This window comes from Cyclopterus lumpus, chromosome 2 (genome assembly GCF_009769545.1).
Source record: "Cyclopterus lumpus isolate fCycLum1 chromosome 2, fCycLum1.pri, whole genome shotgun sequence".
In the NCBI taxonomy this organism is placed as follows: Eukaryota; Metazoa; Chordata; class Actinopteri; order Perciformes; family Cyclopteridae; genus Cyclopterus; species Cyclopterus lumpus.
The window spans coordinates 5,841,142-5,853,540 of record NC_046967.1 but is presented as its reverse complement, the minus strand read 5'-3'; the positions used below and the strand labels follow the sequence as shown (position 1 = coordinate 5,853,540).

Genomic DNA, 12,399 nt, shown 5'->3' with positions numbered 1-12,399 from the left:
TTTACATTCCTTGATTTATTGTTTCCTAACAGGTGTATCGATCCGAGTTATCGTGGTTGCAACTGAAGCAAATCGATGTGACGTTTGTTTTTCTCTCATTCCAGTCGAAAGACGGCGAGAGGTCTACTCACCACGTCTTGGTTTTCTTGGGGACTTTGCTCCTGCAAGACAAAAAAAAACAAAAAAAAGGAGGAAATAAGTGAACAGGACAAAAAGCAGGGCGTGTGGACCCGTTACCACATGGCATATACGCTCATAGTAAACCAGGGAGAGATGTGGGTCTAACAATGAGGCCGTCCTGCTGTAAATGGAACATGCTCTGTTGCTGTAACCTTTGGGAACCTGGTAGGATGAGAACTATACTGAGGTCTCCCTGAAATTCTAACACCTCACATACTCATTCCTGTCCTGACGAAACAATGACAACGGATCAGACAGGCAGAGGTACATGGATGGAGATGGAGAGAGCAGCGGCCCACCACATCAACCCCATCCGGCTCCATTGTACGCCGTGAGCTCCGGAAAGCATAGTCCTCGTGTAAGACGTCCACAAATAGAGCCAACGAGGAGAGTATTGACTCGCCTTCAGAGCAAACGCTGCTGCTAAACAAGGGGAGGACAAAGCAATATATATATATATATATATATATATATATATATATATATATATATATATATATTGTTATGTCTATTTCCCCTTCTCAGCACAGTCTCACTTGAATGCTAATGATGGCTGCCTTCAATTGGCTTAACGTGTTACGTTTGAGGGCCCCCACAGAGCCCTTCTTCTGCAAGTGGGCTCCAGGGACCTCAGACCCAAGGGGGAGATAGGACACACACACACACACACAGATTGGACCCCTTGTGTCCCTCTCCGTTTTGATGGATGGAGATTTACACAATGTCAAATAATCTGATTACTTTTGTTGTATTTTAATATAGATGTTCTCTGCTCTGAAAAGTGCGTATAGCCTTCACAAAGGCCCCAATGGGCTTATGAATCAATCGGAATAATCCAGGCGAAGATGGAAAGATGGTGAGCTCGTTTCAGTCCAACTGATGGAGCACACATGCCCCCCCCCCCCCCTCAGAGGTCTGCCTGAGACCCGCAGTATACTGTCCTCAAAAAGAAGCAGCAGGTTTCAGACCATTTAAAAAACGGGGTCGAATGGTGGCACGCGTGACGTGCCTGGAAGGCCACACGGTACAACATGGATGTGGAGCCGCTGGGGAACACCGTGCCAACCCCAACCTGCACGGCGCAGTACGGCCGCCTTTCGTGTGACGACGGAGGCGTTCAGAGATGGATGTGAAGACCGTCCACGAGCAAATGTGGGTCATTGTGTTTTGTGAAATATTGAATATGAAAAAATCACACACCGATGGGACGTTTCACCCCCCCCCCCCCCAAAAAACACACACAACATGCACCAACTGTGCCGTTCAGCCCAGATGTTCAAAACGTGTAATTGAATGTAAACACCATAGCGTGTGGACTCACCGTGGGTAAGAGCGGCTCCATTTGAGCTCCTTGATCCGTGATGTCCATCTTTTTCTCCTCCTCGACAGGCGAGTCGTGACGCGCTCCTCCGCTCTTGTCAAACGCTGGTTGAAGACGGGTTTTAAAAAAAAATTAAAGTGTGTTTTCCTTTCCTTTTTATTCTTCTTCTTGCCCCCCCCACCACCACCACCTTACATTCACCGGCCCGGGTTTCTCAAATGAAGGTAGGAGCGCAGAGTTCCCGTCCTGCCCCGCATCGTTTACGCATGAAGGAGGGAGGCAGCGCTTCCGATTAACTCACGCGTTCGACCCTCTGGACGACGAGGCGCACGAGTGTGAGTGTGCGAGAGAGACACGGGAGCCGCTGTGCGCGCGTGCTTTTCGCCCAGGAATGCAAATAAGCCACACAAACAGAAACGCGCGGGTTCACATAAAGTATATCGTCTCTTCTAAAATGATATCAATAGGGCAAATGGGAATTTTGAGCGACCTGGCGTTCCATCCATATATTTATGTAGGATCTCTTTGTATTATGAAATACATAACAAGCATGCAATATGCCTTCTTGATGTATAGGCGACCCATGTGCATGTTCTCCACCGCTCGCCTGCGCCACAGGCCCCCTTTGTTAGAACAGGCTTGAACCGCCTTTATGATCAGCTTCCGCTATTAATCAATATTCTATGATGTGGCGTCATTCATGTTCTTGGGCGACAACAAATACCTCCGGCTGCAGTAATGCACCGACCGCCCCGTGAATTTGGGTCTCGCCGTAGCGAGCACTTAGATGGTGCGACGGCATCAGCATCCGGATTACGCAAGGATGCTGCTGCGGCCGGTGAAAAGGTTGATGCTCTGGCGCCCCCCTGTGGCGAAACCGGAGAAACGCCACAACAATTCGACTCAATTAGTGCTGCAAATGGCATCGTTGAGGAGAGTCATTAGTTTGATTGGCTCCCAATGCAGTTGTGTTAAGGCAATTCAGTTATACACGGCAATGCGTTAACAGAGGACTGCGAGGAGAGTGTGGCGTTGTAAAGGAGTTACTGGACTAACGCGGGTTTTAATAATTAAAAAAAGGGTGTTTTAGGGTGATTCCCAGAAAGGGACAGGTATCATTGACAAACTTTCTTATGATCCTCTGGATAACTGAAGAGTGATTTGAGTTCTACGTAAAGGTGGTTTATGAATTGGTTATGAAAAAGCACGTGCTCTCTGGACCAACATCACCAGATCGCAGTTACCAAATTGAGTTTTCTCAAATGGATTCTGAGCTTCACATCCAAACGGTTTAACAAAGATCACTCAAAGTATCACCGACTCCCGACTTGGGGGGCGTTATCTCGGTTCATCCTCCTGGCATCAAACACTGGCGAGAGAGAAACGTTGTTGTTGATCCGGAACCGCCCAGCCAGGCGTCACAGCACCGACAAGATGGCCGAGAGTACGGGACGAAAGTGAGGGGAGGGGGAAACAAAAACACGGGCGAGCTATCCTTGCCGCAGATGCCCGACCTGTAGAGCTGCGGAAGGCAAGTTAGCGCAAAGATAAAACATAAATAAATTTAAAAGGCCGTGGTGCCGGGGTGTATTCGAGCCTCCGTTCCGTGGGGGACGTTCGCAGCATGCGGACACGTCGCGCGCCGAGCTCGCGGACGGAACGTCATGTCGGGTGGTCTGCGTTGGCTAGCTAGCTAACGAGCTAATCATGCTAGCTAGCTGACAACACCGTCAGCGAGAGAATACGAGCCGGCGGGTGACAGTTGGCTCGTCTTGAAACGCGGCTGTCGTCGCCACTCCGTCGCTTCTGAGAATTGTAAACATGCGTCGCAGCGGGACAACTTCCCCCCCGAGTGGGAGAACCGGATTCAGCGCACCAGTTTTAGCGCGTCGCCAGCTTGGTTAGCGGACTAACGTTGCGGATTTCTTGCGACGCAGCTCTGGCGGTTAGGGCTAGCCAAGGTCTGTTAGCTTGCTCAGCTGTTTTGGATGACTTGGGGGTCGTTACCGCACATGAACGGGTGTGGGAGGGGGGGGCGTCTTTCTCTCTAAATAAAGTACCTGGAGCGGGTCTCAGTGGGGAGGATTGCTGACATTAACGGAACCGCAGCCGGGACTGTAAACACAAGCCGAACCGAGGAGACGCCAGCCCTGCGTTGTTGGACGAGGCGCGAACCGAGCGGGCCCGCGGCACCATGGCCCATTCTCCTATCCAGGGACACCTGCCGGGGATGCAGGTAAGCCACATGTCTTTTGAACTAGCTCCTAGTAGTAGAGGTCACTGCCAGAACACAATGTACACTTGATCGACTCCCCGCTGCGGGCTTCACCGACCTGTCCCCGCTTCCCCCCCTGTGTGACTTTGGGCATCTCGAATAACGTTCATTTTCACCTCGTTAGGAAAAAAAACAGAACTCTCTCTCGCCGGAAACACCTCATAATGCACCCATATTGATGCTGCAATGGCCAGGCGGCACAGGAGGAAGTGCACGTCAGGCGAATGACGTTAAATATGAAACAACCCAAACATCTAAGTCTATAATAGAAACTATTGTGTTTGTGTGCGACGCCAGACAACATGACACAGCTCATTTGCGTCATTAGTATGTTGTCCTTCTGCCACTGAATGCCACATCTTTGCAACGGAAGGATGCGCATTGAACGCAACATTCCGATTCAGCCGCAACTTGAAGGTCCCATGTACATAAACTGAAGCACACACGCGCCTTGTTCCAGCCTCCGCTGCTATCTTTAGGAATTTGCCTATGGGGGATTTTTGTGTTGGGGAGATAACTGTTCCTGATGTAAACTGCCTCGTGCACCAGATTATTTCCCCTGTGCATGCTCCTTAGCATATTGATCTGCTTTGGAAGTAAATGCATGCATACTGGGAGAGGATGCTTCAGGGGGAAGACCGGATTTTTTTGCCAACAAGATTTGAGTCCATTGAGAGCATAATAACTCATCATAAATCGCAGTTTTTTTCTGCCAGTCAGGTGGCGATTGTTCTTAAAAGGACATGGAGGCAAGTGAAATGTTTTTTAGCTTGTCAGCTGAATTGTCTATTTTAGAGTATTTGAAGTCTATACCTGTAAATCTGTGCATAAAAAGCTCTTATTTCCAGTTCAAACCCTTGTCCATAAAACAAAACATGTTATTATTGCAACATGATATGACTCATCACTTTATCGCCTCTGTCCCACACTTTCCATTTGCGGAATCACTGTTAAGTCTCTTGAATAAAATTATTTCACGGCACCAAAAATGCCTTTTATTGGTGACACAAGGGATCCTCTTCTTTTTTGTTTTTGTGGAAGGCAGCAGTTTAATTTTTAGCTATCCTATTGACACAGGCTCTGCTCTGAAGAGGTCATGAAAGGTAGTTTTAGAATTTTGATCAGCGCCCTGCTCTTGTGTTTCCCACATAACAGCCTCTGGAGGGTTCACTTCCTGCAGCGTTCAAGTAGGGTTTCTTTTTTCGGTCAACACTCTGATACACATGCCGCTACAGTGTGCTGAGCTTATTTTTGTGTCAGCACTCGAGATAGTGCAACGGCGCTCGCTTCCTCTGTCCTGTCCTTATGTCCTCAAGAGGAGTTATAATTGTGTCTCAGGGTGCCACCAGTAATATTGTGTTTTCCCTCATTGCCTCTCAGCACTGGTTTACATCTACAACACCCAATCTGTCCAGAACCCAGTATCAAATGTCGGTATACACATAAAGTGGTTATCTGCATAGCGCTGTGCATTAGGTTCCAGATTGGCTTTATCACCGGTTCAGAATGAATCCAGCCAATTTAAATTCATCACATCATAGCCCCATGTGTCTGTAACTCTAATCAAGTCTAGTTAAAGCGAGGGCAAATAGCAAGAAAAACTATCCAACCTAAAAAGCCTACACAGCTCCAAGAGTTAAAGCTATATGGAGCAAGAAGGTCCCAAAATTGACAACACTGAATGCCCCATTTTAATTTGTTTAAACTATTGAACATTTAATATCTGTGTGTTTGGGACTTTTGGTCAGACTAAACAAGACATTTGAAGATGTGCCAGTGGACTTGGATAAAGTAATGATTTCATAGATTAACCCGAGAAAACAATACAGAACACTAAACCCCAAAGGTGCAGCCGGCTATTGAGCACTACAATGTTATATTAATTCCTTTTAACCTGCCTGTTATCCAACTGTTACACTCTTTCCCTTTTCATTCTCCTGTGTCTTTCTCTCTGTGTACACAAACACAAGGTGTTGCAACGAGTGAATTCATGTATCCTGTAAGAATGGCACCCTGCTGGTGTTTCCTATATACTCCTCCAGCATTCAGTTCTTTTCAAACATTCCCTTTTCTCTCCTCTTCCCTTTCTTTCCTTTTGTTGTTGTTTCACTCCTCCTTTCCTCCCCTTTGCTTTCCTCTTCCTCTTCCCGTCACCGCCAGAACACCAAGGCCGACCCGGAGGAGCTGTTCACCAAGCTGGAGCGCATCGGCAAGGGCTCGTTCGGCGAGGTGTTCAAAGGCATCGACAATCGCACCCAGAAGGTGGTGGCTATCAAGATCATAGACCTGGAGGAGGCGGAGGATGATATCGAGGACATCCAGCAGGAGATCACCGTGCTGAGCCAGTGCGACAGCCCCTTCGTCACCAAGTACTACGGCTCGTACCTCAAGGTGATGCTTGTTGTCGTACTTGTTCTAGACACGCTTGTGGTCTCTACTAGGCAGTGAGTGTTCTCTGGTTCTCTATCCATTTCCCAATTTGAGCAAATGGGATGGAAGGATTTGTTTTCCTCTGCCCACCTTTTCCCCGATTTTAATCCTGAACTAAAAAGGAATTGGGCTCAGACGACATCCCACCAAGCCCTCACAATGTCCTCATGACTTGCTTACGACCAATAACCCCCCCCCCTTCCTACATAAACGAGCGGCGTCTCCACAAACGCACCGCGATGAAACCTTTTTCTCCCGTTGCTGGCAACTCACCCTCTTTTCCCCTCTCTCTGTCTCCAGGACTCGAAGCTATGGATCATCATGGAGTATTTAGGAGGAGGCTCAGCGTTAGATTTGGTAAGTGCACATTGACAAGGTCGACCCCCCCGACATTGGTTTGTCTTTGCGGCCTTACTTTCTTTTGTGCCCACTGAATTGTTTCAAAAGTCATTAGATACTTAGATAGCCTTCGGTGTGTAATGTAGCACATCTGCTCGTTCTCCAGAGTTTAAAGGAGCACTTCACCTCCAAAATGATCATCTTTGTGTCAGTCACTCTCCTCGTATCACTTTCTTGGAGAACACTTAGTTTTTCTTGCGTGTCTAAGCGGTGAACGGATGAAGAAGAAGAAAAAAACGGAGAAAAGGTCTGGATGAATCGACGTAAATGGGATCAGCGTTTAACGTCAGCAACTGCGTCATACCATCCGTTAACTCGGGCGGTATTATAAAAGTCTCATTTATCCAGTCATGTGCTCACGGCTTCACAAACGCATGCATCTTCACGCAAGGTTTTAAAGTGTTTTAAATAGTACGATTTTTGTGAAGTAGTGAGAATGCAACAGAATATATTAGGGTTGGATTTACTGCACGAGTCGGTTGTTCAGTTTTGCTATATCTATTCCAGACTTTTCTGCATTGTTTTTGTGATTCTCCGTTCGCTGTGGAGTGACGTGAGAAAAAACTGTTTTTGTGGGTGAAGCATTCCTTTAATAAGCCTTTTACAATCATTTTACACTCTTATGTCAGCGGAGACACAAAATGTAACGTCTTCCGTGGATTAGTGTGTGATTTGTGTACTGTGTTGGGGGGATATCAGCCCTGTCATGTCAACCCTGTAGAATAAATAGTCCGAGGCTCACGGTCTCTGTTTGTTTGCCCTCTGAAGATGGAGCCCGGGGCCCTGGATGAGACCCAGATCGCCACAATCTTGAGGGAGATCCTCAAGGGCCTGGAGTATCTGCACTCTGAGAAGAAGATCCACCGTGATATCAAAGGTAGCTGGACTGAGAGCGCTGCCATCAGAGGCCGCAGGCTTTCAGCTGGCTAACTGGCATCATGGAGCACACACAAATATCATGTAGCGCCTTAATGGTATTGACGTCCCTTTCCGGGTTTCATTCATTATAGAGGTTGTGTTGCATCGGGGGGATTTAAGGTGAACGCTGTAGCACTTCTCTAAAAGGCTTCTGACAGTGAAATAAATCTGCACAGGAGATCAATGCCGCTGGCGGAGGCGTCTGATGATGTGTTTGTGTTCTCCGAGCTGCGTCACGTCATCCTTCCGCCTGTTCTTCCCCCACAGCCGCCAACGTGCTGCTGTCCGAGCAGGGAGAGGTAAAGCTGGCGGACTTCGGTGTGGCGGGGCAGCTCACCGACACCCAGATCAAACGCAACACCTTCGTCGGCACGCCCTTCTGGATGGCCCCCGAGGTCATCAAACAGTCGGCGTACGACTCCAAGGTGAGGCTTGGAGCCGACGAGCAGCGCTCAACGCTCTGGTTACATTGCTCATGTTGGTTTGCATTCCTCTAACAAACAACAACAACAACAGAACATCGCAGTGTGCTCTGTGTGAACCACACTGAGGAGCTACCCGGCTCATGTGCCAGTCAATTCAATTCAGTTTAATTCAATTCACATCGGATTAGGAAAAACTCCCCAAAAATAACCTTTCAGGAGAGCAATCAGACACCTCCAGGTCCAATGGACCCTATGAGACGTGAAGTCACAACGACTCCGGGGAGGAAGTAGTAGAGAGAGAAGATGAGATAGGTGCTCAGTGTATCCTAAAACATCCCCCAGCAGCCTATAAGCCTATAGCAGCATATCAAGGGGCTCGACCAGGGCAAACCAGATTCAGCCCTAACTATAAGCACTATTAAACAGGAAAGTCTTAAGTCTACTCTTAAATGAGGTGACTGTCTGCCTGCCGGACTGAAAGAGGAAGCTGGTTCCATAACCTGCGACACCTAGTGGTAGAATTCGGTAAACCTGTCCGGTGTTTGGCTTCATTTCAAAACGTTAGCGCAGGTCCAACCCTGATCACCAGTCTGCAGAACTACATCATGTTTACGCCTCTTCTGATGAAACCTCCTCAAGACGCGTGAGGGTGAATCTTAAAACGACACTGTCGAGTTGTATACCTCTTGTGCTGCTGTTTTCTTCACCACGTGTCTCTCCGTGCTTTTCCAGGCCGACATCTGGTCGCTGGGCATCACGGCCATCGAGCTGACGAAGGGCGAGCCGCCCCACTCGGAGCTCCACCCCATGAAGGTCTTATTCCTCATCCCAAAGAACAACCCGCCCACGCTGGAGGGCAGCTACAGCAAGCCGCTCAAGGAGTTCATCGAGGCCTGCCTCAACAAAGAGCCCAGCTTCGTGAGTAGCGTCTCACTTAAACATTATTCATACTGCATTGTGTATCATCTCACCTGCTTCCATTTCCCTTTCTCAGAGGCCGACTGCCAAAGAGCTGCTGAAGCATAAGCTGATTGTGCGCCACGCGAAAAAGACCTCCTATCTGACGGAGCTGGTGGACAAGTACAAGAGGTGGAAGGCAGAGCAGTCGAGAACCACAGAGTCCAGTTCGGATGAGTCCGACTCGTGAGTTTGACTTGTTATACAGTAGAAATACACCATTGTCATTTTGATCTTTTTTTTTTTTTTTCATTTACTGCATGCTATTATGCAGAACACCGAAAACACCTCTTTTAATGTCCGTCCAATCAGAGAGCAGGACGGCCAGGCATCGGGGGGGAACGACTTTGGTAGCGACGACTGGATCTTCACCATCCGAGAGAAGGACCCCAAGAAGCTGCAGAACGGGGAGGGGCAGTCGGCGGCGGCAGACCAGGTGAGAGCTTCACATGGTCATTGTGCACCATAAGGAATAACGTGACGTTTAAAGGATCAGATGCACTTCATCCCACTGCAACAGAACAAATAAATGTGCACCGTTTCACCAGGACCGGTGTTATTTAGGGAAGCACGCCGTCCCGATTTTAATAGATTACCCCCTAAGGTGAAGCTGCACGACATACATTTCCCTCATCTCCCTTTTCCGCAGACGGAAGACATTCCAAAGAGGCCTTATTCACAGAGCCTGGCCACAGTCATCTCTCCGGCATTAGCTGAGGTAAGGACACGACTAGGTCACTTAAGTGTTAACGTTTGGAATCGGTGCCAACCGATCCTCTGCCTCCTGCCCCCTCTCCTCACTCGCAGCTGAAGGCGAGACAGGAGCAGGTGAACGGGAACCCCATGGTCCTGGATGAGCTGAGGGAGGCCATCCTACTGGCCGAGGAGTCCTACCCCAGCATCTCCGACTCCCTGGTGGCTCACATGGTCCACCGGCTCCAGAGGTAACGCTTCACAACCCTTTATCATGCATTCAAGACTTTTTTTGCGCTGTCAAAGACAATAATGTACTTTTTTTTTTTACGTTTCTTTTTTGCAGTTTCTCCACAAGCAGGACGTCCTCCTCCCCCTAGTAACCGGCTCTTTGCCCCAGCCCTGCTCTCCCAGGCCCCCCAACAACACAGCCAGGAAAGAGGGTCGAGTCATTCCACACCAGCCGACCACGTGTGACCTCCCATGTGTTCGCATTGGGGCTAACCCACTCTGTCAAAAAATTACTGAACTCCAAAGCGGAGGCTTACAGCGGAACCCTGGAGAGCTTCTTTCAGCCACGGTCGGGGGGGTTTGGTGGGGGGGGGGGCAAGGTAACGGGACATCCCGCAACGAGACTCAAAAGTCCGAGCAGTGAAACGGACTCTGGGCTCTGCGTGTGCGCTGGACCACTCCGGTCTCACAGGCCGCCGAGTCTCCGCATGGAATCTGCTCGACAAGGAGCCGGGAAAATACCCCCCACCCCGAAATCCAAGACTTCATTGCCCCCTCTTAATGCAGGCGTCATATCCCCAGAACCTCTGAAGAGCATGCTTGATGGACCTGCAGGGATATTATCTTAGTGTGTGAGTGTGTGTGTGTGTGTGAGAGAGAGAGAGAGAGTGTGTGTGTGTGTGTGTGTGTGTGTGTGTGTGTGTGTGTGTGTGTGTGTGTGTGTGTGTGTGTGTGTGTAAGACTCCCTGTTAAGGCAAATTTGCAGCATTCTTAATGTAACCTCAGGTAAAGCGCTTTAAGTGGACTTCGAGGCAGTGGGGGGGGGGGGTCGCCATGCTGTACATGATTACAAGTCGTCATTGCGGGAAAAATGGATCACTGTACAAAATGGTCTCGTGCATTTTGTAGATATTGGCGATGTTTAAAAGAGATATAAAAATAAAAGAACACAACCCAGAAACGAAACAGGAAATGCCTTTTTGAGATGCACACACACATCCGGCATTTCATCACGGGGGTTTTGGGGCTCGGTTTTCGTCAAGTGTTTTTTTTTTCTCTAAGTGACCGAGTTCTAATCTTCCATTTTGAATCAGCGGACTAACGATGCTAAGCGTACTTTGTTTGGAGGCAGAAGCTTCTCCTTTGTGTGTCGTCAGGGGGCGGGGCCTGTGCGATGTTTACAGGAGTCTGTTTTTAAAGGGTTTAGGACAGAGTGGAGCCGGGGTCGTTAGCCGACGTTGAGTATTATATTTTTTGTCGGCTCCGAATTTCACCTTATTACTTATTTAAATTTGTATTAAGTGCAGGTGCCACCCCGGACTGTTCCGTGTCTCACCGCCACGCCGCGCTAGAAGTGCCACGTCTCTCTTTTTATGCTCTCGCCAGATGTTTGTAGTATGATTTGCACCTTTTTTGTTGTATTATTTTTGTATCGTCAGATCAGTATTTGGGGGGGGGGGTTTGCACTTTGAAAGTGTGTCGACTATTTAAAGAAGCCTGTGAGGAAGAAGAAGAAAAACCAACCTAAAAGAGTTGCTAATAGCCATGTTTTACTATATAAGTTTACTTAAGAGTTCCAGAATTTACTACTGTGCTAATGCAGCAATAATGTTGAGAGTTGCATCAAGACGCACTTGTCAACACAGGGATCGAAAGAAATTAAGAAATAGCTGATATTTTTATAACCGCAAAGATGGAAATATGGAATGCTTTATGGATATGGGCACCTCCCTCCAGCTAAAAAAAACAAACTATACCTTACAGAAAAACATATGCTACGGAAATAATTCAAATGTGTACATTTGGTCTCCTTTATCATAGCTGACAGTTTATAGTACTGTGTATATAATCTTTGCTTGTGTCATTGGAGTTAAATGTAAGCTTGTAAGCTTTCAAAGTGACATGAGAAATAAAGATCTAACGCTAACTGAGAACCTTGGTGTCGCCTTTTCTGGACCTGAATGTGTGTAGAGGTGATATTAATATGACCCTTACATAATCAATACTAGCGTGTCGAGGCAAGGCATAACGGAAAAAGTTAGGAGTATAAGTATGTGTGTGTGTGTATATATATATATATATATATATATATATATATATATATATATATATCAAATTACTTTATCAAAAAACCTTGATTTAATTTTTTTCTTATGTCTGGAACTAATACTGAAAGCTTCTTTATTCTCAAAATGCTAAATAAATTGAAAAGAATCTTCCTCATTGTTTTGGTTTTGCCTCGTGCCTTTGGTCCTAATATTCCTCCATACGGTACACAGTGAAATGTAATAAAAGTATTGAACATTGGAACATAATTTGTACTGAGAAGAAGAAAAACAAGTATAAAGTTAAGCCGCAGCCTAAGAAAAACCTTTGTGTGCATCTTCATTCACATCAACACCTTGCCACCATCTTTATTGAAGACCTTGGTGAGCAGCCACAATCACAGGCCAAAACAAAATTAGTTTAATATGGAATATGATTAAACAATTTCTGTTCCGACTAAACATCGTGTGTGTGTATAGCAAAGTTTTGTAATATTTTGTCTATATATATATATATAGACAAAA

General features: G+C 47.2%; 2 protein-coding genes across 3 annotated transcripts in view; one reads left to right on the top strand and one right to left on the bottom strand.

Moving 5' to 3' along the window:
• Positions 1–2,741, bottom strand: part of LOC117746287 (sodium-driven chloride bicarbonate exchanger-like) — a 39,363-nt gene extending 36,622 nt beyond the window's left edge. Inside the window, exons 1-3 of one of the 2 annotated variants that reach the window (XM_034555338.1) lie at positions 1,697–2,741; positions 1,502–1,605; positions 132–161 (exon numbers count right to left, since the gene is read on the bottom strand). In XM_034555338.1, coding sequence (XP_034411229.1) covers positions 132–161; positions 1,502–1,549 — 78 coding nt within the window. In that variant the 5' untranslated portion in view covers positions 1,550–1,605; positions 1,697–2,741. Of the gene's footprint in view, positions 1–131; positions 162–1,501 lie in introns of both variants that reach the window. The other variant, XM_034555346.1, reaches the window with a different exon arrangement.
• Positions 2,742–2,921: 180 nt separating this feature from the next.
• On the top strand, positions 2,922–11,763 carry stk24b (serine/threonine kinase 24b (STE20 homolog, yeast)). The gene is made up of 11 exons (XM_034555355.1): positions 2,922–3,737; positions 5,937–6,167; positions 6,507–6,563; positions 7,374–7,482; positions 7,791–7,948; positions 8,681–8,866; positions 8,943–9,091; positions 9,218–9,341; positions 9,555–9,623; positions 9,713–9,849; positions 9,945–11,763. Exons 1-11 carry the CDS (start codon positions 3,696–3,698, stop codon positions 9,976–9,978), a joined length of 1,296 nt encoding a protein of 431 aa, XP_034411246.1. The 5' UTR covers positions 2,922–3,695; the 3' UTR covers positions 9,979–11,763.
• The last annotated feature ends 636 nt before the right edge of the window (positions 11,764–12,399 follow it).